At 42.3% G+C, this 19,936-nt stretch overlaps 1 protein-coding gene across 1 annotated transcript; it reads right to left on the bottom strand.

Annotated features, from left to right (window-relative positions):
* Window positions 1-228: 228 nt before the first annotated feature.
* On the bottom strand, window positions 229-2,058 carry LOC109766687 (AAA-ATPase At3g50940). Its single transcript, XM_020325467.4, has one exon. The coding sequence runs from the start codon at window positions 1,957-1,959 to the stop codon at window positions 370-372; it is 1,590 nt and encodes a 529-aa protein (XP_020181056.1). The 5' UTR covers window positions 1,960-2,058; the 3' UTR covers window positions 229-369.
* Window positions 2,059-19,936: the final 17,878 nt, after the last annotated feature.

Consider the following 19,936-nt stretch of genomic DNA (forward strand, 5'->3'; position numbering starts at 1 on the left):
TCCGGGCGTTTGAGGCCCGTTTAAGAGACTCGTCTGGATCAAAAAATCATGATCGGGCGGTGATCGGGCGGACTGCCCGGACGTGTAAGACGGGTTTAAGGGTCCGGTTGCACATGCTCTAAGTGCTTTGTGCTGTTCATGCCCATGACTGGTGAAGCTCTTGGCGAATGACTTGCCACGAGTACAAGAAGAAGAACTGAAGCATCTGAATCAGAACAAAACAGCTCAAATCAGATACATCAGCTTGTTCGATTGATGATTATTCCCGACATAAATGATGACCTTCGCACATACTCGATCACTTCATCTACTCCTCCAATAAAACGGTCCCGTTGAAGGGGATACTGACACTGAATACTACTACTACTGCTACATTGCCTTCTCTGCTACGCCGATCTTGATTTCTGTTGCCTCTTTTCTTGCCTTGCTTCTCTTGTCCTGGAGGAACTCCGTCAGCACCCGTAGCGCAACGTCGGCGTCTTCGCTCCGCAGCAGCATCTCGGACACCTCGGCCGGCGTCACCTTCACCTCCACCGCGGCAAGCAGTTCCTGTATCTCTGGGAACAGAGCATGGTCGTCCACGAGGTGATAATTTACGGCCAACGTCTTGAACGCCTCCCAGCAGCAGTGGCCCATGTAGATGTGCATGTCCATGCGCCCCGGCCGCAGCAGCGCCGGGTCGAGGCGGTCCTTGTAGTTGGTGGTGAAGATGATGATGCGCTCCTCGCCGCTCGTCGACCACAGCCCGTCGATGAAGTTGAGCAGCCCGGACAGCGTTATGGTCTGCTGTTGGCGCGGTCCCGGGTGGTGGGCCATGTCCTCCGGGACGTCGTCGTCTGATGAACTGCCGTCGTCGGCCGGCACCGGCATCGTGCGGTCCTCCCTCGACTTGGCGTCGAAGCAGCAGTCGATGTCCTCGATGACGAGGATGGATTTGTTGGGCATGGCGATAAGCAGCCTCTGAAGCGCCGAGTTGAGGCGCACCTCGGAGAGATCGAGGTCGTAGAGGTTGAACCGGAGGTAGTTGGCCATGGCGGCGACCAGGCTGGACTTGCCGGTCCCAGGTGGACCGAAGAGCAGATACCCGCGCTTCCAAGCCTTGCCGATCCGCCGGTAGTACTCCTTCCGCTTCAGGAAACGGTCGAGGTCGTCGGTGACGGCCTGCTTGAGTACCGGATCCATGGCGAGAGTGTCGAACGTGGCCGGGTGATGGTGGTTGATGCCGTGCCATGAGCGACCCTCGTTCATGAAGATCTTGAGCGCGCGATCCCGCCGCTGCAGCTGCTCCGCCGTGGACATGATGAACGGCACGTACCGCTCGAGCGCCGCCTCCGTGTGCTCGGCGTCAAAGCTGAGCTCGAGGGTCTCGCGTGGTGGGGCGCGATGGCCCTTTCCCTTCTTGCCTTCGTCGCCGCCGGTCTCGATGGACGTCCATTTGAACTCGACGCCGTCGAAGGTGTCGGTGGTGGAGCCCCCATCGTCCATGCACAGGAGTGTGCTCCAGCTGCTGCTCCCGTCGGGCTCCTTGTACCGGGTGCGCGCGAGGCAGAGCCGGCGCATGGCGGTCGGGTCGATCTTGGTGGCCAGGTAGGCGCGCGCCGCCTCGAAGAGGTGGTTCTCGTTGTACCCGGCGTCCAAGTGGCGGCGGATGACGATGGTGTGCCGCTCCTTGTCGCCGGCGCCGAGGCGGGCGCGCACGAACGCGGCACCCCAGCGCACCGCGGCGCGCAGCTCCTCGGGGAGGAGCTCCCTGGCCATGCTGCGCACCAGCATGGCGTACGCGGCCACCGACGCCGCCGTGGTCAGCGCCTTCTTGTACGTGTCCACCACCCTCCCGCCTCCTTCCAACGACGACGCCGCGGCCCCGGCCATGGTGGTCAGTGGCAAGTTATCCATGAGTGCGATGCGAACACGAGTGTGCTCCACGCCTCGTATATGTACCAGTGCTCTAGGGTTCATTTCCAGTTATGATCGACGAAGTTCTACCACCGATGCGGCGCAGTTTCGTGGAAGGTCCCATAAAGGCAATAGTACTAATGTCGACCGATTGACTCCAGCTGAGTCGTCTCTGTTTAGGGCTGTTTAATACCCAATCGTCCTTCAACTCGTGTTGCCTTCATTTCATTTGGAAAATTTTCCCACTTCCTTTACCTTTGCTGAAGAGGCTTCACGTGCGTGAAGGAATCTTGGAGTGGAATGAGAGGGCTCGCAAAGGCTGGCTCATGTCGGATGTTCCGTCATGTCCGACGCAGCACAGTACATCTTTCTGCCGGCCTCGTATGATCGCATAAGAGGTTTCTTGCAATATTCTACAACTCCAGTGTGCCACCATACACATGGACCAGTGATTTAATTAGGTCACCGGCTGTAAAAAGTCGTCGTGTTAAGAAAAACGTCCACTTGTTCCAGTCACACCGATCGATTAAGCGAGAATCTAGTACACCGGAGAAGGCACTCCATTTTTATAACCCGGCCGCTCGCTGGAGGTGATGGGTTATACTATTCGCGAAAAAGAAAATGATAAAAACTGTACAACGATTTATACTCTCCGATCTATGTTAAATTGTCGCTACTTTAGTACACCTTGTTGTATTCGAATTAACTATTTTTGGACGCCAATGGCTAGCCGGCGTTTTCCCGTGGGTAACCTGAGCGAACAAGTGTCTGTTTTGAATGGCTCTCGTGAGAGAAGAGATCGTTCATTCAGAAAATTGCTTCCAACGAATGCCACCGCTAAGGGCAACTTCAACGGGGCGACCTAAACAAACAAGAATATCTACTTTTTAGTACATTTGGATGGCCAGGTGGCCACACGTTCGGTCCTTGTCCGTCCTTTTCTGGTCCGTGCACCCAACGGCGCGATCCATTTGGTCTGTCATGTCCTTTTTTTTAATTAATTTATCATTTTGGTCATTCTATATAATTTTAATGGGACTAAATGAAACATTACACATGATTAAACAAATAAGTTACATAGTTTACAACCTAAAATAAATAAAAATCACATGGTTTACAACCTAATGAATTTGAAATTGTAGCAAATAAATTGAAATAAAAATAAGAAGAAACAATTGTGAGTCCACGTATGCTCATTCAAATCATTTTGAAGTTGAATGTGAGTTACCCAATCATAAATTTCATAATAAAATTGGATAAATTATGCAAACGTTGCCGCTCCACCCTCAGGCTCAATCAAATCATGCTGGTAATCCAACCCTTGGCCATAGATGATGTGATCATGTTCATCCTCTACAATCATGTTGTGCATGATCACACAAGCAGCTTCATGTTCTGGCAGGATGCCAAACAATAGCCCAACGAGATTGGAGCACACCAAAAGCACGTTCCATATCCTTCATAACACTCTCTTGTTCTTTGCCAAACCTAGCCCTCTTCTTTCCTTGGGGCTCAGAGATTATCTTCACAAATGTAGATCATGGAGGATAAATACCATCAGCTAGGTAGTATCCCTTGTTCTATTGCTGGACATTGATCTCATAATTGACCTCTCGGGAATTACCTTCTGAAAGCCTCAAGAACGTTGGAGAGCGCTGAAGCAAATTGATGTTATTGTGAGAATCTGACATGCCGAGAAAAGAGTGCCAAATCCAGAGATTTTGTGATGCCACAACTTCTTCAAGCATGACCGTGCAACCATCAACATGTCCCTTCTATTGCTCCTTCCAAGCAAATGGACAGTTCTTCCACTCTCGGTGCATACAATTTATGCTTTCAAGCATCCCCGGAAAGCCTCTCGAAGCATTGATTGATAACAAACTGGGTTGTATCCGCAACATATGGTTCTCTCAAGTACTCTGGGCCAAATACCCGAACCACAACATTGTAGAACTTATACGTTGTCTCAAGGCATGTGGACTCACTCATGTGTACATACTCATCAACAAGGTCATCGGGAACTTCATATGCAAAGCATCTGAACCACTGCAAGTACATTTCTGATAAGAGGAGAAGCCAACCTTACCAACGACATCATGCTTGCATTTGAAGTAATCATCATAACTCACCAATCCCTCTCAAATACGGTTGCACAATGATCTTGCCATCCGGAAGCGTCGGTAGAAAAGCTTGGTAGGGAATGGTGGGTTTGTATGATGAAAATAATCGTTGAAGAGTAGGACATGGCATAGTTCTCAGTTATGATTCAACGCAGGTGCATGGTGCGCCGCCCAACATGCAGCCCTAGCACCAACGGAGACTTTACATCCTGGCTAAGGATAGAAGTGTACATTGGTCGTGCGAGCATATGACTTCATAATACACATGCACTGTCATATGCCGGTGAACAAAGGTGGGATATCACAACAATACAACTAAAGAAGATAGAAGAGTTTAATACGAGTGAACAATACGGAAAACATATGCCAATATTATAACATAGTTGTACACCAATCAAAGGTCAACAAGACTCAACATTACATCATTCATGCAGCGGAAGAAACATGGGTATGTGTACAGACAAGAACCAAGGTTGCCTAAAGAGGCTAGAACATAAGCGTCCCATAACCAACAGGTTCCAGGTTGCTGGCCAAGATCCTTATCACAACTAGTCGTCGTCGAAGAAGAACTCCACATAGAACATTCCACGTTTTCACCTTAGAGCAAAGCTTTACTGAATCTGTACCTGCACCTTGGGTTGTTGTGGTATCTGTGAGTCTTTTGGACTCAGCAAGTCTCATTACCAAGGATACCAAGACTAACAATACTCATAAATTGGATGTGGAAAAGTGTTGACGTTGCAGAAAGCAGCTAAGCAATGTAAATCAACTAATCCTATATGAATACTAGAATGAGAAGAGAACAACCTACACAAAAGGGTTCACAAACTAGTTGATAAAGAAGTGATCCTGAACACCTTCCTACGATTCATTCATCACCCCACTGTGTTCTCTTCTTACTCGCATACCCACAAGAAGAGAAAACCACGATATACACATGCTCAAGCAAGTTTTAGTTATTAGTTTAGTTTGTTTACGAATGGCATTATAAATTTTCAAGTCATCCATAACCTCGTACATGGCTTTTCGAAAGATTTAACCCTACAGGGGTGCTCCAACTCTCCATTATAAAGGTAAACCTAGATCTATGGGGGTAAATAGCCGCGGGTCATGAACAACTCTGTCGAACACAGTATGAACTACGGCGGCGTAGTGGAAGAAATGAGAACTTGCAGATCTGCGAAAATGGGTCAAGCTTGGAGGAGATTGATCCGGCGGCCGCGTTTCCTTCAACGAAGTTCTGGTCATGGCCTCCCCGCTATTATGGTCGACAGTTCAACGAGACGGCGAGCTCGAGGTGGCGCAGGACGTCAGGGGCAAGAGTGTAAGGGCATATTTCTCCCTAAGTGGTTTTGGTGATTGATGACAATGCATTTGCGGACTAATCGTGTTCATTGAGCATTTCAGATATCTCATGTCTAGGCAGAAGACGATTCGATGCCCCTCAGAGCCTATCGAAGACGGCGTTTCTATATGTTTCTTTTCGGTGGATTTGAGTCGTAGGAAAGCTGTACTCCGCTTCGGAAAGATTAGGGTGGAATCAACACGTACACACATGCTCCTTTGCACCACCTTTCCTTGCATCATTGGAGCACCGGTTGTTTCCCTTGTCATTGCGAAGACAAAGGCTTCCTAGTCCTATTGTTCTATGGAGAGCCGTAGTACTGCTCAAGGGAGCAGTAGTACCGCAGCTGCCCACGATAGTACCGCCCATGGCAGTGGTAGTACCGCGAGTGCGGTAGTACCGCGCCTAGCATGCGGTAGTACCGTGGCCTCTGGCCCAGAATGGTGGCGTGAGCAGAAGTAGGGGCGGAAGTAATTTTTTACTTCCGCGCCCTACGCAGTAGTACCGCTCCCTGTGAGCTGTAGTACCGTGTCGGATTTTTGCACTGACCGAACTTAGCGGAAATAGCCACGGATGTAATTTCATTAGTCCGTGCTTCCCAGCCCAGAATGAGCCCTGCCTTGCGGTAGTACCGCAAGGGCATGCGGTAGTACTGCTCCGGCGGTTCTACCACTCATTGCCTTGTGCAACAGGGCCTCACCTGGCTCCTGTCGCGCGAGCGGTAGCACCGCACTTCCCAGCGGTAGTACTGCATGCCTATGCAGTAGTACCGTGGGTACGTGCGGTAGTACCGCATGTCTCGGGCTGAGTAGGTGGGTAACGGTGATACGTCCATTTTGCATCATGCTTTTATATCAATATTTATTGCATTATGGGCTGTTATCACACATTATGTCACAATACTTATGCCTATTCTCTCTTATTTTACAAGGTTTACATAAGGAGGGAGAATGCCGGCAGCTGGAATTCTGGGCTGGAAAAGGAGCAAATATTAGAGACCTATTCTGCACAACTCCAAAAGTCCTGAAACTCCACGAAAGTTATTTTTGGAAATAGTAAAAAATAGTGAGCGGAAGAAATACTAGATGGGGCCCACACCCTAGCCACGAGGGTGGGGGCGCCCCCTACCCCCCTGGGCGTGCCCCCTGCCTCGTGGGCCCCCTGTTGGCCCTCCGGTGCCCATCTTCTGCTATATGAAGTTTTTCGTCCGAAGAAAAATCATAAGCAAGCTTTCGGGACGAGACTCCGCCGCCACGAGGCGGAACCTTGGCGGAACCAATCTAGGGCTCCGGCAGCGCTGTTCTGCCGGGGACACTTCCCTCCGGGAGGGGGAAATCATCGCCATCGTCATCACCAACACTCCTCTCATCGGCAGAGGGCCAATCGCCATCAACATCTTCACCAGCACCATCTCCTCTCAAACCCTAGTTCATCTCTTGTATCCAATTCTTGTCTCTAAGTCTGGGATTGGTACCTGTAGGTTGTTAGTAGTGTTGATTACTCCTTGTAGTTGATGCTAGTTGGTTTATTTGGTGGAAGATCATATGTTCAGATCCTATATGCATATCAATACTCCTCTAATTATGAACATGAATATGCTTTGTGAGTAGTTACGTTTGTTCCTGAGGACATGGGAGAAGTCTTGCTATTAGTAGTCATGTGAATTTGGTATTCGTTCGATATTTTGATGAGATGTATGTTGTCTCTCCTCTAGTGGTGTTATGTGAACGTCGACTACATGACACTTCACCATTATTTGGGCCTAGAGGAAGTCATTGGGAAGTAATAAGTAGATTATGGGTTGCTAGAGTGACCGAAGCTTAAACCCTAGTTTATGCGTTGCTTCATAAGGGGCTGATTTGGATCCATATGTTTCATGCTATGGTTAGGTTTACCTTAATACTTCTTTTGTAGTTGCGGATGATTGCAATAGGGGTTAATCATAAGTGGGATTCTTGTCCAAGTAAGGACAGCACCCAAGCACCGGTCCACCCACATATCAAATTATCAAAGTACCGAACGCGAACCATATGAACGTGATGAAAACTAGCTTGACGATAATTCCCATGTGTCCTCGGGAGCGCTTTTCTCTATATAAGAAATTGTCCAGGCTTGTCCTTTGCTACAAAAAGGATTGGGCCACCTTTATGCACTTTATTTACTTTTGTTACTTGTTGCTCGTTACAATTTTTCTTATCACAAAACTATCTGTTACCTATAATTTAAGTGCTTGCAGAGAATACCTTGCTGAAAACCGCTCATCATTTCCTTCTGCTCCTCGTTGGGTTCGACACTCTTACTTATCGAAAGGACTATGATAGATCCCCTATACTTGTGGGTCATCAAGACTCTTTTCTGGTGCCATTGCCGGGGAGTGAAGCGCCTTTGGTAGGTGGAATTTGGTAAGGAAAATTTTATATAGTGTGCTAAAATTTACTATCACTTGTTACTATGGAAAGTAATCCTCTGAGGGGCTTATTCGGGGTATCTTCACCCCAACCAGTAGAGCAAAGAGTTGCTCCTCAACCTACTGAACCTACTAAAAATGAAAATGTCTACTTTGAGATTCCTTCGGGTATGATAGAAAAACTGCTAGCTAATCCTTTTGCAGGAGACGGAACAATGCATCCTGATGAGCACCTAATATATGTGGATGAAGTTTGTGGATTATTTAAGCTTGCAGGTGTGCCCGATGATGTTATTAAGAAGAAGGTCTTCCCTTTATCTTTGAAGGGAGATGCATTTGACATGGTATAGGCTATGTGATGATATGGGATCATGGAACTACAAACGATTGAAATTGGAATTTCATCAGAACTTTTATCTTATGCATCTTGTTCATCGTGATCGCAATTATATATAGAATTTTTGGCCTCGCAAAGGAGAAAGCATTGCTCAAGCTTGGGGGAGGCTTAAATCAATGTTATATTCATGCCCCAATCATGAGCCCCCAAGAGAAATAATTATTCAAAATTTTTATGCTCGGCTTTCTGATAACAATCGCACCATGCTTGATACTTCTTGCGTTGGCTCTTTTATGATGGAGACTATTGAATTCAAATGGGATTTATTGGAAAGAATTAAACGCAACTCTGAAGATTGGGACCTCGACGAAGGTAAGGAGTCAGGTATGACACCTAAGTTTGATTGTGTTAAATCTTTTATGGATACCGATGTTTTCCGTAAATTTAGCACTAAATATGGACTTGACTCTGAGATAGTAGCTTCTTTCTGTGAATCCTTTGCTACTCATGTTGATCTCCCTAAGGAAAAGTGGTTTAAATATCATCCTCCCATAGAAGTAAAAGTAGTTGCACCTATTAAAGTTGAAGAAAAGACTATCACTTATAATGATCCTATTGTTCCTACTGCTTATGTTGTGAAACCACCTTTTCCTGTTAGGATAAAAGATCATACTAAAGCTTAAACTGTGGTTCGTAAAAGCAATATTAGAACCTATACACCTCCTGAGCAAGTTAAAGTTGAACCTAATATTGCTATAGTTAAAGATCTCTTGGCTGATAATATTGATGGGCATGTTATTTATTTCTGTGATGAAACTGCTAGAATTGCTAAACCTTGTGCCAAAGATAAACATAGACCTGTGGTAGGCATGCCTGTTATTTCTGTTAAAATAGGAGATCATTGTTATCATGGCTTGTGTGATATGGGTGCTGGTGCTAGTGCAATACCTATTGACTTATACAAAGAAATTATGCATGATATTGGACCTGTTGAGTTAGAAGATATTGATGTCACAATTAAACTTGCCAATAGAGATACTATATCACCAATGGGAATTGTTAGAGATGTTGAAGTCTTGTGTGGGAAAACTAAATATCCTGCTGATTTTCTTGTTCTTGGTTCCCCACAAGATAGCTTTTGTCCCATTATATTTGGCAGACCCTTCTTGAACATTGTTAATGCTAAGATAGACTGCGAAAAGGATGTTGTTACTATTGGTTTGGGTGATATGTCTCATGAGTTTAATTTCTCTAAATTTCATAGACAACACCGTGAAGAGGAATTGCCTAGTAAGGATGAAATTATTGGTCGTGCTTCTATTGCCGTACCTCCTAGTGATGCCTTGGAACAATATTTGCTAGACCATGAAAATGATATGTTTATGAATGAAAGAAGGGAAATAGATGAAGTATTCTTTAAACATGAACCCATCCTGAAACACAATTTGCCTGTTGAAATCCTAGGGGATCCTCCTCCACCCAAGGCTGATCCCGTGTTTGCCGCCCCGCCGCCCGTCGCCGTCGACCACCGCCGCCGGAGCCGCAGCGCCGCCGCCCGCCGGAGTTTGAGGTAGCGCCGGTTCGTTTTTTTAAAACCGATCGGTTTTATTCCGTAAACCCTAGTTTCGGTTTTGTTTAGATCGGTTCGGTTTATTTTTATTGGTTTAGTTATTTAGCGAACGTTTGTCCGTTTGTTCATTTTAACGAATCGTTTTCACCGTTTAGTCACAGACAGCGAACGCTCGTTCGTTAGCCTGTTCGTCAGTTTTTCTTTTTCTCGGATATTCCGCGATTATTTTCGATCGTGATTTCTGATCCGATTTTCGTTCTAGTATAACTTTTCGCTCGTTTATCAGAATCAGGCGATTCAAGCGCCTAGAGTTTCGGCTTGAAACCCTCTTTCTGTTTAGACAACTTAAACAAGTTTTTGCTACTGTAAAATTTGACTTTAGTCCAGATTAGTAAACGAAGCTTGTTTCTTTCGCCGTTTGAGTTTTGTTGCTTCATTTGATTTGATTATTTTTGCAAACCGGAGTTCTTAAGTTGAACTTTCTGGTTAGATCTCTTATTTGAGTTTTACCCGTGCCCTTGCTTGATTGCTTATTGTATGCTTGTTTGTTTGCGATAGAGTACCCGGAGTGCGAAGCGTGCTACTACGAGTCTCTAGGTTTCGCGGATCATCAGCAAGGCAAGTAACACTTTGATCATACCTCTTTACTACCCAGTTTTATTGCATTAGATCAATCCTCAAACAATTCCATGGTTAGGATCTGAATTAAATTGTGGGTTGGGAAGTAGCTGAGGTAGTACCTATTCACCTGTTTATTATCAAACCCTGGGAGTTACTTCTACGTTATGCTTATATTGCTATGCTATGCTCGTAGACGTGGATTGGGTTTGAGTGTATCCATGATAGATGTGAGATTCTTAATTAATGGTTAAACTTAAGGTGGCAACTTAAATACACTTCTGGGTGGATTGAGGCACCTGGGTATTCCAGGGATTGCCTGTATTTTTGGAAATCTCGGGGTACCGTGTGATTCTCCTATGGACCGCCACCCAGGCTCAAAGGGATCATGAGATTATTCATACTAGAAACTTACGTGTGCAGCCACAAGCTATTATGGGCTCTAGCATAGTTGATTAAGTCATGTGAACTCTTACAGTGGTAGACTAGCAGATGTAGGGGATGTAGGTGGTACGGTCTACCCATCGTAAGGTGCTAACGCTTCTGAAAGACTGTGTCTCGGTCATCCGTTTCTCAAACATCATGTAGTACGAGAAATCCAACGGAGGAGATCGAGTCTTGTGGGGATGGTTAGCCGTGTCCCCGGTTATGGACATCTTGAGTATCTGGTTCTTGGATTATCATGTTGATCTCATCACTACTTAATTTAATTTGATGGGTTGTTAATGATTACTTTTAATTGGGATTGAGAGGGGGTTTACCTTCTCAATATTTTTTCAACAAACTTTGTAGTTAAATAAAATATATTCCTTTGCAGTAGGGAAAAATTGGCTTTTGCAAAACATATTAACCATACAGCCTCCACCAGCCATATATGCATGTAGTGATAGCATTATTCTGTTCATTACTCTCTTGTGTTACATTGCCAACATATTCCATGTGCTGACCCGTTTTGGGGCTGTAACGTATCATGTTGCAGACTTTTCAGACGACGAGTAAGGAGCCTTAGGTCGTGGTCTTTCACTCAGTGATGCCGTTGGAGTTGATGGACTCACTTTATCTTCCAAGCCTTCCGCTGTTATCGTATTAGATGGCCTTAAGCCATATTTATTGTAATAAGTTCTCTTTTGAGACATTCGATGTAATAAGTGTGTGATTGCTACTCTGTTATAAATCCTTCAAGTACTGTGTGTGTCAGCATTACCGATCCAGGAATGACACTTATGCACAGAGATCAGACTGTTTGAGGTCTGGTCGCTACAAAGCATTGATCTTCGATGATGATTGTGTAGAAGCATTTGAAATACTTAAGAAAGCATTGATCTCTGCACCTATCGTTCAGCCACCTGATTGGAATTTACCTTTTGAAATTATGTGTGATGCTAGTGATTATGCTGTAGGTGCTGTTCTAGGGCAAAGAGTTGATAAGAAATTAAATGTTATTCAATATGCTAGTAAAACTCTAGACAATGCTCAGAGAAATTATGCTACTACTGAAAAAGAATTCTTAGCAGTCGTATTTGCTTGTGATAAGTTCAGACCTTATATTGTTGATTCTAAAGTAACTATTCACACGGGTCATGCTGCTATTAAATATCTTATGGAAAAGAAAGATGCTAAACCTAGACTTATTAGATGGGTTCTCTTGTTACAAGAATTTGATTTGCATATTATTGATAGAAAAGGAGCTGAGAACCCCGTTGCAGATAACTTGTCTAGGTTAGAAAATGTGCTTGATCACCCACTACCTATTGATGATAGCTTTCCTGATGAACAATTAAATGTCATAAATGCTGCTCATACTGCTCCATGGTATGCTGATTACGCTAATTACATTGTTGCTAAATTTATACCACATAGTTTCACATACCAGCAAAAGAAAAAGTTTTTCTATGATTTAAGACATTACTTTTGGGATGACCCACATCTTTATGAAGGAGTAGATGGGGTTATTAGACGTTGTGTACCTGATCATGAACAGGAACAGGTCCTACGCAAGTGTCACTCCGAAGCTTATGGAGGACACCACGCTGGAGATAGAACTGCACATAAGGTATTGCAATCCGGTTTTTATTGGCCTAATCTCTTCAAGGATGCCCGTAAGTTTGTTTTATCTTGTGATGAATGTCAAAGAGTTGGTAATATTAGTAGACGTCAAGAAATGCCTATGAACTATTCACTTGTTATTGAACCATTTGATGTTTGGGGCTTTGATTATATGGGACCTTTTCCTGCCTCTAATGGATACACACATATTTTAGTTGCTGTTGATTATGTTACTAAGTGGGTAGAAGCTATTCCAACTAGTAGTGCTGATCATAACACCTCTATTAAGATGCTTAAAGAAGTTATTTTTCCGAGGTTTGGAGTCCCTAGATATTTAATGACTGATGGTGGTTCACATTTTATTCATGGTGCTTTCCGTAAAATGCTTGCTAAGTATGATGTTAATCATAGAATTGCATCTCCTTATCACCCACAGTCTAGTGGTCAAGTAGAATTGAGTAATAGAGAACTCAAATTAATTTTGCAAAATACTGTTAATAGATCTAGAAAGAATTGGTCCAAGAAACTGGATGATGCATTATGGGCCTATGGAACTGCATATAAAAATCCTATGGGTATGTCTCTGTATAAAATGGTTTATGGAAAAGCATGTCACTTACCTCTCGATGAATGGGCTATTAAAGTGCTCAATTATGATTTCAAACTTGCCGGTGAGAAGAGGTTATTTGACATTAGCTCACTTGATGAATGGAGAACCCAAGCCTATGAAAATGCCAAATTGTTTAAAGAAAAAGTTAAAAGATGGCATGACAAAAGGATACAAAAGCGTGAGTTTAATGTAGGTGATTATGTATTGCTATACAACTCTCGTTTAAGATTTTTTGCAGGGAAACTTCTCTCTAAATGGGAAGGTCCTTACGTTATTGCTACCTCTTGAGCACTGCGTTGGTTTTTCCTTGAAGAGGAAAGGGTGATGCAGCAAAGTAGCGTAAGTATTTCCCTCAGTTTTTGAGAACCAAGGTATCAATCTAGTAGGAGGCTACGCACGAGTCCCTCGCACCTACACAAACAAATAAATCCTCGCAACCAACGCGATAAGAGGTTGTGAATCCCTACACGGTCACTTACGAGAGTGAGATCTGATAGATATGATAGGATAATATTTTTGGTATTTTTATGATAAAGATGCAAAGTAAAGAAAGTAATAAAAAGGGCGCCAGAAATAGCTTGTTGTCAGGAGATTAATATGATGGAAAATAGACCCCGGGGCCATAGGTTTCACTAGTGGCTTCTCTCAAGAGCATAAGTATTTTATGGCAGGTGAACAAATTACTGTTGAGCAATTGACAGAATTGAGCATAGTTATGAGAATATCTAGGTATGATCATGTATATAGGCATCACGTCCGAGACAAGTAGACCGACTCCTGCCTGCATCTACTACTATTACTCCACACATCGACCGCTATCCAGCATGCATCTAGAGTATTAAGTTCATAAGAACAGAGTAACGCTTTAAGCAAGATGACATGATGTAGAGGGATAAACTCATGCAATATGATATAAACCCCATCTTGTTATCCTCGATGGCAACAATACAATACATGCCTTGCTGTCCCTACTGTCACTAGGAAAGGACACCGCAAGATTGAACCCAAAGCTAAGCACTTCTCCCATTGCAAGAAAGATCAATCTAGTAGGCCAAACCAAACTGATAATTCAAAGAGACTTGCAAAGATAACCAATCATACATAAAAGAATTCAGAAGATTCAAATATTGTTCATACATAAACTTGATCATAAACCCACAATTCATCGGTCTCAACAAACACACCGCAAAAGAAGATTACATCGAATAGATCTCCACAAGAGAGGGGGAGAACATTGTATTGAGATCCAAAAAGAGAGAGGAAGCCATCTAGCTAATAACTATGGACCCGAAGGTCTGAGGTAAACCACTCACACTTCATCGGAGAGGCTATGGTGTTGATGTAGAAGCCCTCCGTGATCGATGCCCCCTCCGGCGGAGCTCCGGAACAGGCCCCAAGATGGGATCTCACGGTACAGAAGGTTGCGGCGGTGGAATTAGGTTTTTGGCTCCGTATCTGGTAGTTTGGGGGTACGTAGGTATATATAGGAGGAAGGAGTACATCGGTGGAGCAACGTGGGGCCCACGAGGGTGGAGGGCGAGCCCAGGGGGGTAGGCGCGCGCCCTACCTCGTGGCTTCCTGGTAGCTTTCTTGACGTAGGTTCCAAGCCCTCTGGATCATGTTCGTTCTGAAAATCACGTTCCCGAAGGTTTCATTCCGTTTGGACTCCGTTTGATATTCTTTTTCTGCGAAACTCTGAAATAGGCAAAAAACAGCAATTCTGGGCTGGGCCTCCGGTTAATAGATTAGTCCCAAAAATAATATAAAAGTGTATAATAAAGCCCAATAATGTCCAAAATAGAAGATAATATAGCATGGAGCAATCAAAAATTATAGAAACGTTGGAGACGTATCAAGCATCTCCAAGCTTAATTCCTGCTCGTCCTCGAGTAGGTAAATGATAAAAACAGAATTTTTGATGTGGAATGCTACTTGGCATAATTTCAATGTAATTCTTCTTAATTGTGGTATGAATATTCAGATCCGAAAGATTCAAGATAAAAGTTCAATATTGACAAAGAAATAATAATACTTCAAGCATACTAACTAAGCAATTATGTCTTCTTAAAATGACATGGCCAAAGAAAGTTCATCCCTACAAAATCATATAGTTTAGTCATGCTCCATTTTCATCACACAAGAATGCTCTCATCATGCACAACCCCGATGACAAGCCAAGCAATTGTTTCATACTTTAGTAATCTCAAACTTTTTCAACCTTCATGCAATACATGAGCGTGAGCCATGGATATAACACTATGGGTGGAATAGAATATGATGATGGGGGTTATGTGGAGAAGACAAAAAGGAGAAAGTCTCACATCAACGAGGCTAATCAATGAGCTATGGAGATGCCCATCGATTGATGTTAATGCAAGGAGTAGGGATTGCCATGCAACAGATGCACTAGAGATATAAATATATGAAAGCTCAACAAAAGAAACTAAGTGGGTGTGCATCCAACTTGCTTGCTCACGAAGACCTAGGGCACTTGAGGAGGCCCATTGTTGGAATATACAAGCCAAGTTCTATAATGAAAAATTCCCACTAGTATATGTAAGTGACAAAACAATAGACTCTCTATCATGAAGATTATGGTGCTACTTTGAAGCACAAGTGTGGTAAAAGGGTAGTAACATTGTCCCTTCTCTCTTTTTCTCTCATTTTTTGGGCCTTCTCTTTTTTATGGCCTTTCTCTCTTTTTTTCCTCACTTGGGACAATGCTCTAGAAAATGATGATCATCACACTTCTATTTATTTACAACTCAATGATTACAACTCGATACTAGAACAGAGTATGACTCTATATGAATGCCTCCGACGGTGTACCGGGATATGCAATGAACCAAGAGTCACATGTATGAAAGAATTATGAATGGTGGCTTTGCCACAAATACTATGTCAACTACATGAACATGCAAAGCAATATGACAATGATGAACGTGTCATGATAAACGGAACGGTGGAAAGTTGCATGGCAATATATCTCGGAATGGCTATGGAAATGCCATAATAGGTTGGTATGGTGGCTGTTTTGAGGAAGATATAAGGAGGTTTATGTGTGAAAGAGCGTATCATATCACGGGGTTTGGATGCACCGGCAAAGTTTGCACCAACTCTCAATGTGAGAAAGGGCAATGCACGGTACCGAAGAGGCTAGCAATGATGGAAAGGTGAGAGTGCGTATAATCCATGGACTCAACATTAGTCATAAAGAACTCACATACTTGTTGCAAAAATCTACAAGTCATCAAAAACCAATCACTACGCGCATGCTCCTAGGGGGATAGATTGGTAGGAAAAGACCATCGCTCGTCCCCGACCGCCACTCATAAGGAGGACAATCAAAGAACACCTCATGTTTCAAAATTGTTACATAACGTTTACCATACGTGCATGCTACGGGACTTGCAAACTTCAACACAAGTATTTCTCAAATTCAAAACTACTCAACTAGCACAACTTTAATATCACTACCTCCATGTCTCAAAACAATCATCAAGCATCAAACTTCTCTTAGTATTCAACACACTCATAAGAAAGTTTTTACTAATCTTGAATACCTAGCATATTAGGATTATTTAAGCAAATTACCATGCTATTTAAGAATCTCAAAATAATCTAAGTGAAGCATGAGAGATCAATAGTTTCTATAAAACAAATCCACCACCGTGCTCTAAAAGATATAAGTGAAGTACTAGAGCAAAAACTACATAACTCAAAAGATATAAGTGAAGCACATAGGGTATTCTAATAATTTCTGAATCATGTGTGTCTCTCTCAAAAGGTGTGTACAGAAAAGATGATTGTGGTAAACTAAAAAGCAAAGACTCAAATCATACAAGACGCTCCAAGCAAAACACATATCATGTGGTGAATAAAAATATAGCTTCAAGTAAAGTTACCGATGGAAGTAGACGAAAGAGGGGATGCCTTCCGGGGCATCCCCAAGCTTTGGCTTTTTGGTGTCCTTATATTATCTTGGGGGTGCCATGGGAATACCCAAGATTAGGCTCTTGCCACTCCTTGTTCCGTAATCCATCAAATCTTTCACCCAAAACTTGAAAACTTCACAACACAAAACTCAGCAGAAAATCTCGTGAGCTCCGTTAGCGAAAGAAAACAAAAGACCACTTCAAGGTACTGTAATGAACTCATTCTTTATTTATATTGGTGTTAAACCTACTGTATTCCAACTTCTCTATGGTTTATAAACTATTTTACTAGCCATAGATTCATCAAAATAAGCAAACAACACACGAAAAACAGAATCTGTCAAAAACAGAACAAAACAGTCTGTAGTAATCTGTAACTAACGCAAACTTCTGGAACTCCAAAAAATCAGCCAAAATAAGACGACCTAGACAATTTGTTTATTGATCATCAGCAATTGGAATCAATATTTTATCACGTTCTGGTGATTTTTAACAATTATTTTTGTGAACAGAAAGTTTCTGGAATTTTCTGCAAGATCAAATAACTATCATCCAAGAAGATCCTATAGGTTTAACTTGGCACAAACACTAATTAAAACATAAAAACACATCTAACCAGAGGCTAGAACAAAGATTTATTCCTAAGCATAAGCAAAAGCAAAAAAACTAAAAATAAAATTGGCTTGCCTCCCAACAAGCGCTATTGTTTAACGCCCCTAGCTAGGCATAGAAGCAAGGATAGATCTAGGTATTGCCATCTTTGGTAGGCAATCCATAAGTGGATCTCATAATAGATTCATATGGTAATTTTATTTTCTTCCTAGGGAAGTGTTCCATGCCTTTCTTTAATGGAAATTGGAATCTAATATTCCCTTCCTTCATATCAATAATTGCGCCAATCGTTCTAAGGAAAGGTCTACCAAGAATAATAGGACATGAAGGATTGCAATCTATGTCAAGAACGATAAAATCTACGGGCACATAGTTCCTATTTGCAACAATAAGAACATCATTAATTCTTCCCATATGTTTCTTAATAGTGGAATCCGCAAGGTGCAAGTTTAAAGAGCAATCATCAAAATCACGGAAACCTAGCAAATCACACAAAGTTTTTGGAATCGTGGAAACACTAGCACCCAAATCACACAAAGCATAGCATTCATGATCTTTAATCTTAATTTTAATAGTAGCTTCCCGCTCATCATAAAGTTTTCTAGGGATAGAAACTTCCAACTCAAGTTTTTGTTCATAAGATTGCACCAAAGCATCAACAATATGTTTGGTAAAGGCTTTATTTTGACTATAAGCATGAGGAGAATTTAGCACGGATTGCAACAAGGAAATACAATCTATCAAAGAGAAATTATCATAATTAAATTCCTTGAAATCCAAAATAGTGGGTTCATTAATATCTAATGTTTTGATCTCTTCAATCCCACTTTTATTAATTTTAGCATCAAGATCTAAAAACTCCGAATTTTTGGAACGCTTTCTAGGTAAAGGTGGATCATATTCAGTCCCATCATTATCAAGATTCATATTGCAAAACAAAGATTTAATAGGGGACACATCAATAACTTTTAGATCTTCATCTTTATTTTCATAGGAACTAGAAGAACACACTCTTATAAAGCAATCTTTCTTAGCACGCATCCTAGTGGTTCTTTCTTTGCACTCATCAATGGAAATTCTCATGGCTTTGAGAGACTCATTGATATCATGCTTAGGAGGAATAGATCTAAGTTTTAAAGAATCAACATGAAGAGAAATTCTATCAACGTTCCTAGCCAATTCATCAACTTTAAGCAATTTCTCTTCAAGCAAAGCATTGAAATTCTTCTGCGAATTCATAAATTCCTTAACACTAGTCTCAAATTCAGAGGGCATCTTATTAAAATTTCCATAAGAATTGTTGTAGGAATTACCATAATTATTAGAGGAATTACTAGGATAAGGCCTAGGATTGAAGTTTCCTCTATACGCGTTGTTACCAAAATTATTCCTACCAAAAAAATTCACATCCATAGATTCATTATTATTCTCAATCAAAGTAGACAAAGGCATATCATTAGGATCAGAAGAAACACTCTTAGTAGCAAATAATTTCATAAGTTCATCCATCTTTCCACTCAAAACATTAATTTCTTCTATCGCATGCACTTTCTTATTAGTAGATCTTTCAGTGTGCCATTGAGAATAATTAACCATAATATTATCTTGGAGTTTAGTAGCTTCTCCTAAAGTGATTTCCATAAAAGTGCCTCCCGCGGCCAAATCTAAAAGATTTCTACAGGCAAAATTCAATCCGGCATAATTTTTTTGTATAATCATCCACAAATTCAAACCATGCGTGGGGCAATTACGTATCATTAATTTCATCCTCTCCCAAGCTTGTGCAACATGTTCATGATCAAGTTGCTTAAAATTCATAATATCGTTTCTAAGAGAGATAATCTTAGCGGGAGGAAAATACTTAGAGATAAAAGCATCTTTGCACTTATTCCAAGAATCAATACTAGTTTTAGGCAAAGACGAAAACCAAGCTTTAGCACAATCTCTAAGAGAAAAAGGAAATAGCTTCAATTTAACAATATCATTGTCAACATCTTTCTTCTTTTGCATATCACACAAATCAACGAAGCTATTTAGATGAGTAGCGGCATCTTCACTAGGAAGGCCGGCGAATTGATCTTTCATGACAAGATTCAACAAAGCAGCATTGATTTCACAAGATTCAGTATCGGTAAGAGGAGCAATCGGAGTGCTAAGGAAATCATTATTGTTGGTATTGGTAAAGTCACATAATTTGGTATTATCTTGAGCCATCGTGACAAACAAGCAATCCAACACACGAGCAAACAAGAAGCAAGCGAAAAAGAGGCGAACGGAAAAGAGAGGGCGAATAAAACGACAAGGGTGAAGTGGGGGAGAGGAAAACGAGAGGCAAATGGCAAATAATGTAATGCGGGAGATAAGGGTTTGTGATGGGTACTTGGTATGTTGACTTTTGCGTAGACCTCCCCGGCAACGGCGCCAGAAATCCTTCTTGCTA

Source organism: Aegilops tauschii, chromosome 2 (assembly GCF_002575655.3).
Source record: "Aegilops tauschii subsp. strangulata cultivar AL8/78 chromosome 2, Aet v6.0, whole genome shotgun sequence".
In the NCBI taxonomy this organism is placed as follows: domain Eukaryota; kingdom Viridiplantae; phylum Streptophyta; class Magnoliopsida; order Poales; family Poaceae; genus Aegilops; species Aegilops tauschii.